Below are 17,992 nucleotides of genomic sequence, written 5' to 3' on the forward strand. Positions count from 1 at the left end.
CACTTTCGGAAAGCTGAGCCGAGTGGATCAATGGCCCCAGGAGTCAGACACTAGCTTTGGGAAATATGGCAAGATCCCACCTCTACAAAAAAAATGCAAAATTAGGTGGCCATGCTGTAGTCCCGAAGCACTCAAATGGCTGGTGGGACAATCGCTTTAGACCCAGAGGTCGAGGCCGGGCAGTCAGCCATGGCTGGGACACAGCACGATTCAGGGGCCCTGGACAAAGAGTAAGTAATCACCCGTCACCACCCCCGCCAAAAAAAAAAATACAATTTTTTAAAACACATCCCAAGAAATACAAACTGCTAATTTTAGCTCCTGGAACAGATTGTATTTCTAGTGACACAACACTGGAGGCAGCCACTGTCCCACCTTCTGGTCCCAATGGTAAGGTGGGTTTCAGAAGGGGTAAAGGCCCCAGCCGTAATCCAGCGAACACACATCTCATATTCAGCATCTTGAAAGAACCCATTAGATATCTGTCTTGCCTAAAACAAGAGGAAACAAACAAGCTTGATGATGTCTTCTCTGAAAGATGTCCCACCTTCTGCTTAGGAGGATCCCAAGGACACTCACATGATAAGCAAAGAGGCTGAACTCCATCATGCCTGTAATGAGAAGCACAGCAGGCCGGGCTGGACCAGCCCCTCACCACCCGCCTCCCTCACCTCTTTCCCTCAAGGATCCCAACTCCCTGCCCCACCGCACAGGCCCCTGCAAAGGAGCCACCACCAATGATAGATTTCCTTCATGATCCCACGCGGCCGGTGGTTGTCTCCTCTAGCCAATGTCCTGCCCAGCTGCCAGAAGAGGGAAAATGTGAGCTGCTGATGACGACCCTCGCTGGTTCCTGTCACCTCCTGCATGGCTCTGGGCTGGGAGGGCAACAGGAGGTGAACTGAGGGCACGGTCAGGGAGCAAAGGCCAGAGAGCTTCTGCTCCCAGAGCCCTTGAGCCTAGTTCATGTTTGCTGCGTGATTGAGGGAATACGGGAATCTGAGCTGCAATAAACACCGATCCCAGATAATGGAGATAATGAGTCACGTGTTCTCACAGTGCTTTACAAAGAACTTCACTGTAGCAAACTCACTGGAGTGGCCAAAAATAGTAAGGTTTTACTAAATCTTGCTATTGATTTCCTCAATACATAGTTTTCTATATTTGAGGAGGAACACAGTGAAGATCATAAGGCTGTCCTTAGAAGAATTCATACCATTCGTGGAGTCAAAGGATCATGCTAATTTCTCAGAGAATACCAGTTACTCCACCAGAACGCCAAAATAAAATTCCCAAAATATGATTCACTTTGAAACAAAGGGAGAGATGCCCAGTCTCGTGTTATCTTCACCTCCTGTAACTAAAGCTATTGCACCACCGGATGCCCCAGTGGATCAAGTATGGTGTTCCATGTGTGTCGTTCCCACCACGATCATTAAGTTTTTCACTGGTGGGACCGTGTCTTATTTAAATCTGTCACCCTCCTTTTAATCAGAGGGCCTGGCTCCACGTCAATGAGCATTTGTTTAATAAGAATCATTACACGGTTGTCATGAGAATCTTCTTAACCCTTTTAGAACGGGAAATTAGTGCTGAAAACTAGGGTGGCTATGTCAGTCCCCTGGCAACTCTCCTCTCCAGGCGGCAGCCGGGAGGCAGAGACTCACTGTATGTGGGTCTGGTCTGGGACCACCTGTACAGGCTTGCACTGCTGTAAAAGGCACCGGGGAGCCGTTCAGAGGACTGACTCTCCATGCACAGGGTCTTCTAAGGTTCAGGCCCCCTGTCCCTGGACTCACAAATCTGAGGGAGTAAAGAACTGGTGAGTGGAATCCAGCTCCTGATTCTGCTCGGCAATATCCCCTTACCTCTCCTCACAATGGATTGACATTGGATCTTAAGACTGACTTGAGTCCTGCCTGGGTCACTCCTCCATCTTCCCAGACATGAGCACAGAGCCCCCAGTTCTGAGCTGCTATGGCACCTGCAGTGTTTCCAACATCAAGTTCACTGAAGAAAGCAGAGGTGTGAGGAAGAACATACAGCTGTCAAATACTACATGACAGGCACTGATTTAGGCTTTTGACTTACCAATTATGCCCATAATTCTATGAAGAAGACATCATTATCTGTCTTTCACAGTTTAGCAAACTGAGATTTGGAAATATTGCATAATCTGTGAAAAGTCACAAAACTCCTAGAGAGAAAAACTTCTGGAGCCAAGATATGAAACCAAGTATAACTCCGAAGTCCACCCGCTCCATGACAAGGGGAAGCCAGTAATTTCTACCCATTGATGACACAAATTCCTGTGATGGAATTCACACAAGCCGAAAAACTAAGAAACCTAGCTGTGAGAACCCTTTGTGGCATGAGCACTGCTAAGTGCTTTCTGGACAAATTTCAAGAAATTTATTCAATGAGTCTAGTCACTTGCACGTGGCTGGCTGGGTAAAGCATGTGAAGAGCTTTTGTCTCTGGTCCCCAGTAAACCACAGCAGCCATGAGGATATGCCCTGAGCTGCGCAGGCACACCCCTGGCCTCTGGGCTCCTCCAGTGGCCATCCTTCCAGTCCTAGTTCTGCCAGTCAAGGAGGCCAAGGCTTCTTACATGGCATGTAGGGAGGGCGGTTCAGAGAGGCGTCCCTGCAGCCTGGAGAAACTGCCCCATTCACGAAGCTTGATGGTTCATTCATATCCTAGAAATGCCAAACACAAACGTACATCACTTTTTAAGATAATTATGTCCGGCCAATCCTGAGCCAAGGAAGCAGTGAATAAATTGTTCAACATCTAGTAATCCCTGTAGATGCCAGCCCTGGGAACTTCATCAAATCCTGGTGAGAACTGGCTGGAAAGATTAATTCACTCCTACAGAATGACTGGCTAGAGGTTTCAAGAAATAAATCTCTTCCCAGGTGGCTGTGAGGCAATCAAATTTCCAAGAAATTCCTAGTAAATTGCTACCTAGGATTTTTTTTTTTCCATTTTTTTGAGACAGCGTTTCACTTGTTTCCCAGGCTTGAGTGCACGTGTACCATCTTGACTCACCACAACCTCTGCCTCCTACGTTCAAGCAATTCTCCTGCCTCAGCTTCCCAAGTAGCTGGGATTATAGGCATGCCCCACCACACCTAACTAATTTTGTATTTTTAGTAGAGACAGGGTTTCTCCATGTTGGTCAGGCTGGTCTCAAACTCCCAACCTCAGGTGATCCGCCCACCTCAGCCTCCCAAATTACTGGGATTACAGGCGTAAGCCACCACACCTGGTCCGGCCTGACAGGTTTTACAGTAGGAGCATAAGGTCCAGTACAAGGTGTATCAGGGCTGTTCCCATCCTGAGAGGAGGAAGTATCTGATATGTCCAAAGTCTTCCTTGGACAATGACTATCCTCTTGACTGAAGGTCAGTGGTAGCTATACTTAGGCACACAAAGATAGACAAGTGCCACAGGTACACAGACACACACACACACACTTACAATCCACAGGCCATCAAACTTCAAGCTCCTCTCTGGATTCTGTGGATTGTTGTACAGTTCTTCTATTTCCCTCTTCCACCACTTGGCAGTTGAATTACGGAAAAAGTCTGGGAAGGCCACGTAAGCCCGATATAGCTATAAAACATAAATATAATTTGTATGTCCCACACAAACATATAAGACAGCAAACAGACACCTACTGAGAATGCAACTCACACAGATACCTGAACTGCATAGTGACAGACGGCCTGAACAGGGCCTAAATAATGTTATTAACTAATTGGAGAAATGTAGAATGAAAAGAGAAATTAGTGCAATTTGCACACCTTCCCAGCATTTGGAAAACATCCAAAAACTGTTCTCTTCATATACACATGGTTGACGACAATCAATGACCTGAACTAGTGACCTCATGCATTCAATGCCCAACCCTCAAAGTCAGTCCTGCCATTTCCTAAGCACTCCTCAAAGACAAAACCAGGGAGAGACTGCAGACATAAGATGCATGGTAATAGTTAGGAAGAAACATCCAGGGAGTCCCTCCTATGTCATTCCCACTGAGAGAGGGGAGGAAGGAATAAGATTACATTTCAGGATATTTGACTAGTACACCTCAGTGTTTTCTACAATTTCAGAATCACAGGACAACTACAGATGTTGGAGCATAAATTGAGAGGACTTAAAGAGGATGCATCGACTTCCCCTTATTTTCCTCTTCCCTCAAATAATAAAAGCAGTGTCTTCACTTATCTGAAAGACAGATTCAAGATACAACTTTTTAACTACATTGTAGATTTTTGAGAGTAGGAAGTTTGTTTTATATTCTTCTGAGTGATATTTATATTGCCCACAATGTTTAGCTTAGAACCTGGCATAAAATACTCAGTGTTTACTAGTGGGATCACACCACTTAGAAGCAGCAAATAAATATCCACACATTTTAATATAGTCATGTTGTTTGTTATGGAATATTATGGTCCTTTGTATGTCTCAGTAAATAGCCTCCTCTATGCTAATCACACCACTGTAAGAGTTAAAGAGCTAAAGAATGTTTGTGAGGAGGGTAGGGGAGGCAACAGAAAGAGGACTTGGGCTAGGGGAGCTCCAGTTCTTATACACCACAGATAAAAGGCAGAAACCTACGTCTAGATAAAGGCAAAAGAAGGAACAAGAAAACAGAAACAGATCAGCCTGTATGGGTCTGTCACAAGGACGGAGAAGACAGCAGCTCACATCACGCGAGAATCTTGAGAGAGAAGTGGGGGCTTGCCAGGGATGCCTCTTTGTGAGGGAAATGGAGGTAGAAACCAGGAAACTCGACAAAGAGAACCTTTCACCAGAAACAGAGAGCTCCAGATCACGCAGGGTTAGAAACAATGGGATGGGTGGGGGATGGAGAATTACAATAAAGAGAGTATCAGCCACATCTCAGTCAGAATTGTATCCCATATGGGGTACACGTGGGAAACCACAGCCAGACATATGAACTTCCCTAAAATGCCTTGGAGGACCCTCACCAACTTCATAAAATGCTCTGCTGCTCCTCTCCAAGGTGCTGGCTTTGGCTCTGCCCATATTCCATCCTGTCTTTGCCTTGTGGCTTTCTGGGTACATCACTTTCTCCAGTCTTCAAACAGTGATGTACCAACCCACACACTGGGCCTCAGGATCACCTAGCAGTCTTTTTGTAGAACATCACATGCTACAAATCGCAATTCATAGATCCCATCACAGACTTATTGAATTAAATCACTGGAGCTTTGGACTCAGAAATCTGCTTTTCATAGGCTTCTTGGCTGTTTATGCTCAGCGAAGCCAGGCCTGGACATCAGTGGCTTCACCCTCACCAGCCTCGTCAAGCGGGTCTCACTATTAATACTATAAATATTAGATTGATGCAAAGGTAATTGTGGTTTTGGAATTCAAAGTAATGGCAAATATTACCCGTGCACCAACCTAACAGTTACAATTATTCTATCTACCAATAATCTCTTATGAGCTACCTAAAAGATTATGTGAATCCCCTAATGAACGTTTCTTATCAGAAACCCAACTGGAATTTGAGGCATAAGATTTTTTTGTGGAGAATTCCCTGCAATCAGAGCTATCGGCATCCCTGCCTACTGCCCATTAAATGCCACCTGGTATCCCTGTGATAACCAACACTGCCCTCATTTCCAAATGGCCTCAAGGTGGCAGTGTTACCCCTACTGGCTGATGAACTGTGATAAAAGTCAGGAAGCCAATGACCCAGAACTTCTCTGGCTGGGCAGGTTCCTGTGTCCATGTGGGCTGCTTGGACCCCTAAGCTTCAAGTTATTCACTGTGAGAAGTGATGAGAGGACAGAAAGCTAGGTCTTCTCCTCTGAAAACTGATAGATGATAGATAGACAGATATAGAGTGGATATAGTAGGTAAATGGATAGATATGATAGATAGATAGATAGATAGATAGATAGATAGATAGATAGATAGATAGATAGATAGATAGATAGATAGACAGACAGACGATACAGTGGATAGACAGATGGATAGGGTGAGGGGATAAATTGATAGAGATAGATGATAGATGGATAGAAAATAGAGAGGGATACAAAAAGATGTTAGATAGATAGAAAGATAGATAGATAGAGGCAGTTAGATAGATAAATAGGTAAATAGAATGGAGGTATAGATAGAGAGAGATAGATGATAGATAAATAGATTAGAGTGGGTGGATGGATAGATTGATGGATATACAGATAGATTAGATAGAGTGGGTGTATGGATAGATAGGTAAATATAGAAAGATAGGCAGATAGATAATAGACTAGAAAGACAGATGATAGAGTCATATACAGAAAGATGTTAGATAAACAGACAGATAATAGATACATAAATATACATATACACACATATACATAGAGATGATAGTTAGATAGAGATAGAAGTTAGACAGAGAGATAGATAGATAGAAAGATAGATAGACATAGATAGATACTTGTTCAGTACTAAAGAAAAGGAAAACAGCCTTGAACTGAGTCTGACTCATTCTTGTCAATCTTCAAAACCTGCCCCAGCTTCTGTTTTGTTTGTGTTGTTTTACTGAATTTACCAACAGAAAATAAAGACATGGAGTCAAGACCCAAGCAACCTGGTCCCAAATGTATCTCATTTTAAATTGAAAAGAACAACTGCTGCCAACTGGCTCTGGGATCCAGGAAGTCAGAGACTGACAACAGAGAAGTAGGCATCACAGGCTTGCTTGCAGTACCTTCTGCTCTCACTACCCTGTGGGAGCTGTCCGAGGTCCCAGCCTCGTGTGGCCCAGATTCCTGGGGCTGTATCTACATATGTCTTCCCAGGACTCACTCACTAGTTCCCCTGAAAAACCAGCTTATCTGATAAGGCACAATTCCTTGGCCCAACTCTGCCAGTCACGTTCCTGGTGATGAGGTTTCTCCCAAAAACCCTCTCCGTGGCCAATCTTTCATTATTATGTAGAAAGAAACTCAAAGAGGTCTTCGCCCCTGGGCTTCTGAGTGGCTGCTAACTGAATGTACAGCTGTTGAGATTTGTTCCCACAATATGGATATTTCTCTGATTAACACTTGATCCTGAGAGAGTATCTAGACTCTACAATATATACCACATTGCTGACTGCACAGGCCAGCTTCTTTGTCCCTTCAATTCTGCAGATGTCCTAGAAAGAGGGTTCTCCTTTCCTTGTCTCCCTCAGCCTCCCAGTCACATAGGCTATACATGCCCTGCTACAAAATAACTCCTGCCCAGAAAGAATAATCCATACAAAGAACAAATTAAGAGGTAGGCAGCGGTAAAATTTGCTATCCAGGAAGTCCTCGGCCCCACCCTGACAATCCTTCTCTGTGGGAACTGTCACAAAAATGATAGTAAAGCTCACAGGCTGCCTCAGTTCAGGAGACACACATCTTGGCCAGAGGATGGGGCTGTAGGCTTCCTAGACCTGTAAGGAGCCATGTATTCATTCAAGCAAGAAATGCTTAGTGAATCTGGAAAAATTCAGGTCCAGAAGCATGGGCTACCTGGATCCATTATAAGCAACAAACCGACCCCAGGAGTGAGCAGGTTTTACAATAAGGCTGGAAACTGAGAGGTAAAAGCAAAGTTGAGAAATCCAAGGAAGGATTGGGCTCAGAGGAGGACTTATAAGTGTGAAGATGGAGAAACCTGTTCATGGGGAAAAAAAAGAAAATATACAAAGAAAAAGACCTAGTCAGTCTTCGAGGGTGGAAGACTGTTAGAAAGGGAAAACCATGGCAACAACAGTAAGTATGCCAGTTCAGGGAGAAGATAGCACTTCTAGGAGGTATCACCCAGTGGAAATTTCCTGGGCCTTCGGAATCTGACAGCCTTGGAATTGAAATCACCACTCTGTCACGTAAAACTGGGGAAAAATAATTTAAGCTCTCCGGTCTTGAATCCCAAGGATAATAATACATATCTACATCCCAGTGGACAGTAAAGTATTACTCCATATAAGGTAATGGGCACACCAGTGACACCCAAGACACACGCCCTAAGGGTTTCTTCCTTGTCAAGCCCATGTCCACGGTACAGGCATGTCCAGAATCCCAGGAATGGCTGCCCCTGCCTAGAAACACTGACTCCACCCAAATTGACAAAGACCCTTTTACCTCCACTTGACTGTCCCAGTCTAGAGAGTCATTCACAACAACACCAGGAAAATCGGGCCAGACCTATGGAGAGAAACACGTTCAGTAGCGATGTACGAGACAGTTTCCCTTACATAGGATTTCCGAAGAAATTGTTATATAAACCATGTTCTAGGAGCGATGATACTTTGACTATCATGTAGGATTGACATAAAGAAAAGTGAATTCCATAACATGTTACATTATTTTAAAACTCATTAATTGTATCAACAAATATTGTTTGAGAGGAGGGCATCTGACCTCAGAGCCCAAATAGAAAATGCTGCATTAACATACACAGGCGTGGTGACTCCACTAACTGTGACCCACCCGCAGGCTAGGGACTAGGAGGATCATCCCTTAGGATTATACCTTCCCCCAGACAATGTTCAATCATTTGGGTATTTGATGAAGATGTCATCCTCCAATCCCCGAGTGAAGGCGGAGAGTCGTGCCCTACTGCCAGAAATGGCTGATCCTGAAATCACATATCAGTTGGGAAACCAAAGCCAGAGAATGAGGTGAAACAGAATAAAGGAAACTCCTCCAGGGTGAACCTCGCTGGTTTACCTGAACCAGGTAGTCCATCTGTAGAGTCCTGGGAAATACAGAATTTTACTGCACTTCAATTTTATCTACTTGCAACATGGAAATAAGCATAACTCTTTTCTCCACCAAAGCTCATGCCCCTGCCCCAAACCAATCCATACATTCACATCAGGACTAACTCAGAATGAGGATGACCAAGACCCATCAGCCTCTCTGCATGGTTGATCATCAGGAGCTGGAAACCCCAGCAAACTCAAATGAGGTGAAGTCCAGCTGCTGCCCATGTAGTCGGCTGCCTGAGTACTGCACGGCCCCAAGTGGGAGCACATGGAGTTGACTGGCTGCTGCTGTACACGCCCAAGCTTTACAGGAGAATAACCCTCCACCACCCATGGAATTCCAGACAGCTTCTTGTTGATGCCAACCCCAGTCAGCCATTTCTAGGTGGCTAGAAGTTGGGAAATTCACTTAATTTGAAATGTTCAGTGATATAGAAAAACGAAGTTGAATAAATAGGATGAGAATGCCCTGAAGTACATACTCATAGATGGGCAGCACTGGTTTGGAAAGTGCTTTGTAAATTGCCCATTTCAGGTGTGATTCTGATGACCTTCCCCAAGAGGCTGCCCCTGGTATCAGCGGTTCACGTTGAGGAAAAATACTGTTAATTATCCAGGGCTTGTGGCAAATCTACTACAAAACAAAGTAACGATGTATAGTTGCTTTGGAATCCCGAATCTTGAGGGTAATCATACACAACATTCTTCCTGAGACTGTCATATTGCATTTCACTATCCACTAATGGAAACACTATGTTCCACTAATGGAACAATTGTAAACAATGGAAAAGTGGGATAAAATTAAATGTGGGATGGTTCATGGGATCATTGTCTGATGACTGGGTCCGCTCCTGTCCTCTCCTGAAGGATAAGGTTTATTTCCATATGTATGTCCTCTGCAAACTCATCCCAGGATCTGTGTAATCCATCTGTTATTAGCTCAGAGCTGATGCAGGAACTGAGGTTGTATTCACATATACAATTGTCTGATCAATTTGTGGTTAGTCTTTTCAAGAATTAAGTAAAAGAACTGTGGGATATCATTTATTCTTATGGAACCAAGGACGTTTTGACAAATGTTTTGAAATCATGTGAAAGAAACGGAAGAAAGCATGAGATAACAGAAAGAGCCCTGGAGCCAGCCTATCTCCCCCTCTCTGGGAAATCACGGTGAGTCTTGAGCTACCACCTCTAGAGGATGGAAACAAGCACCCTTATCTGTATTACTGTGCTGGGGTGAGGCTAACTGTGATATTGTCTGAAAAATAACGTTTTATCTCTATAGAATCCCACAAACATTAGACAAATGAACCCCGACACAGAGGCACCTGGGTTACTTATGAAACTCCAGAGCCATGACTGAGAACGTACATAAGGGATCTGGGCGGCCACCATCTCATCATACAAGCTGGCGATCTCAGAGTCGTTCTGGTATCCATAGCGACACAGCTGGAAACCCAAAGACCAGTAAGGTACCATCACAGGCCGGCCAATCAACTAGAAAATAGACAGAAAATATTAGTCCTCAGAAAAGAGACACCAGATTAAAGTTTTACATCAAGTAATAAGAATATTTTTCGATGCCCAATCTAGACAACTGAAAGCTTTCTGCTAGACTTAAGCTCCTTCCTAAACATTATGGAAAATCTGATGTTACTCTGTTCCTAGAGACACTGTAGGTAACTCATTAAGAAGCCCAAAATCAGAGACAAATGCCTGGCTTAGCACACAGGCTCCAGTCTTTCTAGCTGTGTGACCTTAGGCAAAAATTAAATAAACTCTTAGTGCTTCAGTTTCTTCATCTGTAAATAAAGGATAATAATAGCATCTGCTTCACAGCATTCCTGTGAGGCATGAATGAGTTAATACGGGTGAAGTGCTCTAACATGCAGCAAGTGATAAATCAGTGATGTGCACTTGGTAGTATACAAGCGTCTGTTGTTGCTGCCACAACCACCATGGTCGTGGTCACCATCACCATCATCACCGCCAACATCATCACTATTTTCACCATCACCAACAGTAGCATGATTATGCCACCACCACTATCATTACCATTATCACTACCCTTCACTACCATCACGACCAACCTACTACCACCCCCACCACCATCCCCAACATCATCACTATCATCACAACCACTATCACCAACATCACACTCCTCACACCACCCCACTGTCACCACCACCACCATAACCACCACCATCATCACCATCACTACCACAAACACTATCCTCACCCCCACCCTTGTCACTATCACCACCATTATCACCAATACACCCATCACCACCACTACCACCACTATCATCACCATCAACATCACTACCACTACTACCACCATCATTATCACCATTCCCACATCACTATCCCCACCGTCAGCCCCTACTGCCACCATCACCACCACCAACACCATAACCACAAACACCACCAACAACCACACTATCACTACTATCACCACCACTAGTACCATTATAACTTCTGCTCTTCTGCAATGCTTACAGAGGCTATACATTTAATGATAATCTGAATGTGTTTATTTTTTCTTATTCTATAATCTCTCTCCAAGACAGACCAATAATTCCAGTTGTCATCTGAGAGTTATACTAATGGATGTGGACTCTGGCACCCAGAATGTGCTGTATAAGTGCTTGATAAACAACTGGATTTCTTCCTACCTCAGTGTACTGCTGGGTGACAAGCTCTGGAGTTGGCCCCAAGAACACATAAAAGTCCAGAACTCCCCCTGTGGTACGGTATGTCAAGGCAGGCAGGGGCTGGAACGTTACGTCTGAAAATGAAGAAAAATGCCAAGCCAGATGGAAACCTTCCACATCACGAATCACCCCGAATCACCCCTGAAATCCACACATTCTCCATCTTCCTGCACCCTCCCTATCACAGAGTGGTAAGAACAGGCATTTTCTATCACACTCACACAGAACTGAAGAAGATCAGTGGAAGTCTACAGGTCCTATTCCTGGGTTTGATTCTCTTTGGGGTCATTTACTATATTTTGTCACTCTTCTCTTATAGAATTTATTTTTTACATTTCAACTTTTATTTTGGATAAAGAGATACACGTTCACATTTGTTACATGGGAATATTGCATGATGCTAAGGTTTGGGGTAGGAATCCTGTTACCCAGATAGCAAATACAGTACCTGGTAGGTAATTTTTCAATGTACCATAAACCCTCATATACCCAGACTAACTTCTCTGACCCACAGTTTTACCCTAATTCAAATTATATAACTGGCTCCCATGAGCTGAACTCCAGGATATTTGGGACCCATGTGGTGTTACTATCCCTTCTTATGTGATTTTTACCAAAATTAGAGTGGGGTTAAATCCTCTTATCACATGATTCTATACTGAAATAAACAGAAAGGCTAAACACAAAGAAAAAATAAACACCAATGCCCGTAAAATGAAAATTTTGACTTCAAGGAAGAGTTAGGCTAAACCCATTCTAAACTGACTCAAGCATGATTGGTAGCCCCCAAAATAAGGGAGGCGCTAGACGGCCTTACCCATGGCATTGCTGTTCAGCAGGAACACTCCGTGGGCACTGCCATCCTCCTCCAGCCCCATGTAGTAGGGGTGGACACCATAGGAATTCTTCTTGTACTGGAAAGTCATGGGGAGAAGCAGTAGGAGTCGGTTAAGGTCGCCCAGGAAAGAAACCCAACAAAATGCCGGGCTAAGATAGACCCAGCTTTCCCGCTTAAAACGACTAAACACATTAAGAAATGGAAAGAAGCCTGAGAATTCTACTCATCTAAAACCAGAACGAGGGGACGGGTGGATTGGGAAGATGGCTCCCAGCCTGAGTACTGTGGTGGGAGAGGCTGAGACACAGATCCCAAACAGCCTGTTCTCACCCCCTGGGTTGGTCCGAGAACATCCCAAGTGTGCCACCCAAGTCTCTCCCAGATGTGCCCAGCTCTCCCAAAGCCAGTGAGGTACTGGAGGCATGGTGGAGATGGATAAACATGTCAGCACAAAGGTGAAGTCATGATTGAGAGTCCAACTGAAACATGCGATCACTTGAAATAGAAAATGTTTTTCTCTCTGCTTCCAGCAGCTGACTTTTCAAGGACAACAAATGGGCATTTTTATCCAGAACCCACCCATCTCCCAAAACGTTTATGTTCAGTTTGATTAAAATATCATAGAAATCCCCACTAAAGTTCTCCAGAGCTGGCTCCTTCCTTCATTCATCTGTTTCCCACTGTCACTGCCCTCCTTCAGTGGCTGGTCCTCCACACAAAAGCCACCTCACCATCACAATACAGCTGGGTACACTCCACACCAGCACCATACCTCCACCTGCACCCCTCATGTGCATTTTCTACATAGCACCTCAAAAGTGATGTTTACTTTATTATTGGTTGTCATGGAGAAGACAACCCTGCACAAGGTGTCTACAAGGAGCAGCACCTCCTCTAGACAGGGCACCCATAAACATTTGTTGGATGAACTCTCAGGCACACTGACTGCCTCAGGTAATTATTTCCTAGAATGCTGCAAGATTTCCATGAGAACAGGTCTGAAGGAAACAACCATCCATGGATCTGGGGTGACAATGTGGATGTTTGAACCAGGATATACATCCAAGGGACAATGGACCTGGCAGAAGGTACTAGGTAGACATCAACTCTGAGCCGTACTTCAGAAGCCACCACATTATAGTGCCTACTTTGCGGGCGACTTCAACCCCAAATGATTCTTCACGAGGCATCATAGAGTTGACTTCTGTGGGTGCCGGATGGCACTGTGGGTACGTTCAGAGGAACTGAACTGCATCCCAATGCTGCTGGGATCACAACCCAGCCAGAGTGAAATTGACTTTAGGGCAAGAACAGTATTCTTGAAACCCATACCCTGTGAATCTTTTTATTCTTAATGTTCAGATGCTACTTTCTCGTCTCTTAAGCTTATGATATTCGAGATTTAATGACATATCAAGCAACAAATGTCAGATTAAATATCGTCATTTCTCCTTTATTAGCCTCATTACATTAATATACTTCCATGCATATTTGGTGCTAACATGGAAAATTATTCTAATCAAAGTGGCATTTATGAACATAAGCCATCAGTTATTTTATGGGCATATGAGTACAAAAATACCTGAAAATTTCTTCTGAATTGAAAAACCCGGTTCCCCAAAATGAACAAATCTATTTGACGAAACAACGAACGCCCTTGCTGAAGGTGGTATCTAAACTGACTCATGAGTATCTACTACATCCCTGCCTGACACTGCACAAGACACTAGGGATGTGGGCTGAATAAGGTAGTGTTATGGTTTTACAAAATTCACATGCGAATGAGAAGTGAAATAGAGCAGCTCACAACACCTGGGTGATGTGTGCTAAGGGAGAGCTATGTAGAAGTGCTGTTAGATTCTAGGGAACGAAATGCCTAACACTGTTTCTGAGAGACTGAGATGGTGTCACGGGAGAAATACAGTCTAGAGTATTAACAGCTTGGTAGTTATTAACCAAACAAAGGAAGGAGATCAAGTCATTCTGCTGAAGAATAACAACCACAAAGGCAGAGAGAATTAAAGTGGGTCAGAAAGAGGCAAATATTTTGGAAAAGCTACTGCATTATCAAGAGGTAGAGTAGGCAATGGTTAAGGCTAAAACTCCAAGGAGGTTCATTCATTTCAAACCCATTAGAAGCCTACAACATGCTAGTGCTATGATGTACAAACATACTACAGCATCATCCCTGCATTAGAGGAGGTACAAAAACTCTGAATTCAGGTTGATGTCATATTATAAAGAACCGCTCAGGCAATGTGACAATGTCCTGATCACTTTCACTTACTGTGTCAGTAACATTACAGCGCTAACTATCTGCCAGGCTCTGTATTAGACTTCAGAAGCAGAAAGAGGAAAGGGCACATTCCTGTCCTTGAGAAGCATAATTTAATAGAAAAACAGACCTAATCTCTAGTCCATCCCTAGTCCTTAAATGCAATTAAATCCTGGAAAGAAATGAAATCACTGCACATTGGTGGCTATTTTATAGAAATCTCAAATTCAGTATCCCAAAATGAACATATCATCTGACATTGATCAAGCACAAAGCTTTTCAGTATTCCTATTCCAGTTAATGTCAGCACCATCCATATTAAGACGCAAGCTAGAAACATGGTCTTCATTCTTGGTTTTCCCTCTTCATTGTCACCTGCTTGCAATAGAGCACTATATCCTGTCACCCAACTTTCTCAACCTCAGACAGGTCCACTCTTCTCCACCTGCATTCCAGTGTCTAGTTCAAACCTAATCCCTCAACTGACCTGCCTAACTGGCAGCCTCCCAACTTGTCTCTCCATACCCGCTCTTTCTCTCCCAGCCATTTTCCTAACAGTAGCCACAGTAATCTTTTCCAAATGAAAATCAGGGCAGGTCTCATTGTTCCCTCAATGATTTCTCAGTGCTTTCTGGATAATGATCTAGTCTATTGTAGCATGATTAACTTATTTTAGGGTTCTGTGACTCGGACCAATAAAAGGTAATGGAACTGAAAAGGGTCTAATCACTACCTGATGCATGTACTGTGTTTACCTTGAACTGCAGCATTTCATTCTTATGGTAAGTGACATCCAGGCGAAGGGGGTTCACGGGTGTGGAGGGGAAGGCACTGGCATACACGGAAGACTTTAAGGAGATATCAGCTGTGGCCCCATGTGAATTATATTGAACATTACTGACAGAGTATAGATCGTTGACAAAATAGCAAACAGGGACTCCAGAAGAATTGGATGCCTGGAAAAGGGGGTAAAGTCATAGATCAGCTCAGCAAGTACCTTAAAGTTCTTAACCTAAAACGCTAATAAAGTCACTTTATACGACAATAAAAAACCAGGCCCATCACTGCATCACTTGCCTACAAATGTAAATTCCTGGTCTCCGCTGTGTTTATTCATTTTGTGTTTCAATATCGTCCACCAATTTCACATATCCAGAGTATGTCCCTTTAAGAAGTCCTTTCTTTCTACGGATTTTAAGTATTTATGTAAGTACTCACTGCTATGCTTTAAGAAAACTAGAGATTAGGTGGAGGATCGCGCCATGAACCCCAGCAGCATGGTTACCTCCCAGATACAGCCACGGGCAGTGCAGTTTTCTGCAGAAGCGCCATTCTCATCAGGGTAACAGTCTATTTTTTCATCATCCCTTATCTTTATGCTCCACTCCACTGTGTATGCTTCTCCCAGGAGAAGATTGATGTCTGTGATAATGGCAACCTGTAAGAATGCAGAAATCACAAGGAAATTCATCTTTAGGAGATAGGCCTTGCAAGATCTGAGGCTTTTTTTTTTTTAAGAAAGAAAATAGAAATTTGACTAGACATTCAACCATCCAACCAACATATGACTTTAGCTTATAAGAAGAGAACCGCACATTGGGGGAATCTAATTAGCAGCAACAGGGCAAATGTCTCCTCTCTAGCAGAATGTTGTCCATAGCATAATGAAAACAATTCGGTCAAATAAAACCCGTCATGATCACCCCTTATTCTTTTCTGCCCTGACTCCTCTTAGCCCTCTGTGTCTTGTCAGGAAGGCTCTCTTCTGCACTTCCTCTTTAGCATGACACATGGTGTCACCCAAAGTGAGCTGATCCCCTTGCTCTCCAGTCCCCAAACCAGTATCCCCCATTGGCGTGGAGTGGTAGAAAGAACACAGCATTAAGAATCATATGATCTGGTTATCATGTCCACATTTCCATAGAACATTGAACAAATGATTTCTTTAATTTTTAATATTAATGGGTATATAGTAGGTATACATATTTATGGGTTATATGAAATATGTTGATTCAGGCATACAATGCATAATAATCACATCAGGGTAAGTCGGGTATTCTGTTTCATTTATTTGGGTTTCAATTTTAGCAACAGCAAAATTGAGAGGCTGAAAAAAATCATGTATTTCTTTCCATTTCTAACACCCTAGCCTCTTCATTTCTGTAACCCCAAAGACTCCAATTTTGAAACCTCAATATTCTAATATTTAGATATTTTCCTATATATTTTCTCTTTATCTCTTTGATACTTCTTTAAACAGCATCTCCTGCTAAAGCCTCACCTGTCTATAAAACCCACATTCAAAATTATCCTCCCAATCTCCTCCCCCAGTCTGTCCTGTCCATCTTAATTTCCCTGTTCTACTAGTCCCCAAAACCCACTCCCACTCCCCAGCAATGCTCACACACAGTAGCACAGCCTTCCTTCATTCATGATCAACGTGGAGGCTCCCCTTGACATCAACCAACAAGTTGATACCCAAGACCCTCCAAACACCACCACAAGTTTCCAGGTATGCAAACTAGCCTCTTTTTCAAAAACTGAATCTTTATCTATGCTATTCCAGTCATATAATTTCACAGGCTAATAATATAGTGCTGCCCCCCACTTTCTAACTCTGCTTTCTGTGCCCCATCATACTATACTGCCTTTGGGAAAAAGGAAGTGGAACCAGTTAGAGAGAGAATGATGAGGCAGAGAAGAGAATAAGAAGGTAAACACCAACTCATTCTAGCTCTCTGGCCAATTCTTCCAGTCCTCACAACCTCCTCTAAAAACAGGCTTCAAAGCGTTCTTGTTCCTTCAGGAACCCATGCAACCTTGGCAAGTATGAACACCATGATACTATGGAGAATTTCACACACCCACCTCAACAAAATGGGGTTTCTACCCTAAAGAATCATAAGTGACTGTGTAGGAAGCCCACTTGGGACACCAACGGTGTTTCACTGTACATTACTTAGGTTCCTCTGTTCAAGAATTTTAATCTCTACTTAAATGCTAAATTATTATTGGGGTCCTTGTAGGTTGATTGTGAAATATTCACCTCCAAGCGGTTCTGCAAAACAATTAAGTCCAATTATGCATAAAGGTGGCGCTCTGCAATATGCAGAGATTCTCAAGTCACTCAGAATATCTCATTTCCTAGACCAGATACTCCCCCACTGCCCTGAATGCCTCTGCTTTCTCTACTAGTGTGTGCTTCAAGAAGTACAAAATTATTTTATAACCTCCAATTTAAAACAATCATAAAAAGCACAGAGACATTTAAAACACTTCATTTAAAAACACTACTTGCTATATGAATGCCTCTTTTCAAAATATCTATGAAATCATAAATAGAAAATGTGCTCACCTATAGCCAATAATGCTATGGAAAATACGTAACTGAACAAAGCCAT

General features: G+C 43.2%; 1 protein-coding gene across 1 annotated transcript in view; it reads right to left on the reverse strand.

Moving 5' to 3' along the window:
- MGAM (maltase-glucoamylase) overlaps nt 1–17,992 on the reverse strand; it is a 145,584-nt gene that overhangs the window by 71,628 nt on the left and 55,964 nt on the right. Inside the window, 3 exon segments of the mRNA XM_031664961.1 lie at nt 13,519–13,560; nt 15,325–15,547; nt 15,877–16,029. Coding sequence (XP_031520821.1) covers nt 13,519–13,560; nt 15,325–15,547; nt 15,877–16,029 — 418 coding nt within the window.

The sequence above is a fragment of the Papio anubis genome, chromosome 4, assembly GCF_008728515.1.
Source record: "Papio anubis isolate 15944 chromosome 4, Panubis1.0, whole genome shotgun sequence".
In the NCBI taxonomy this organism is placed as follows: Eukaryota; Metazoa; Chordata; class Mammalia; order Primates; family Cercopithecidae; genus Papio; species Papio anubis.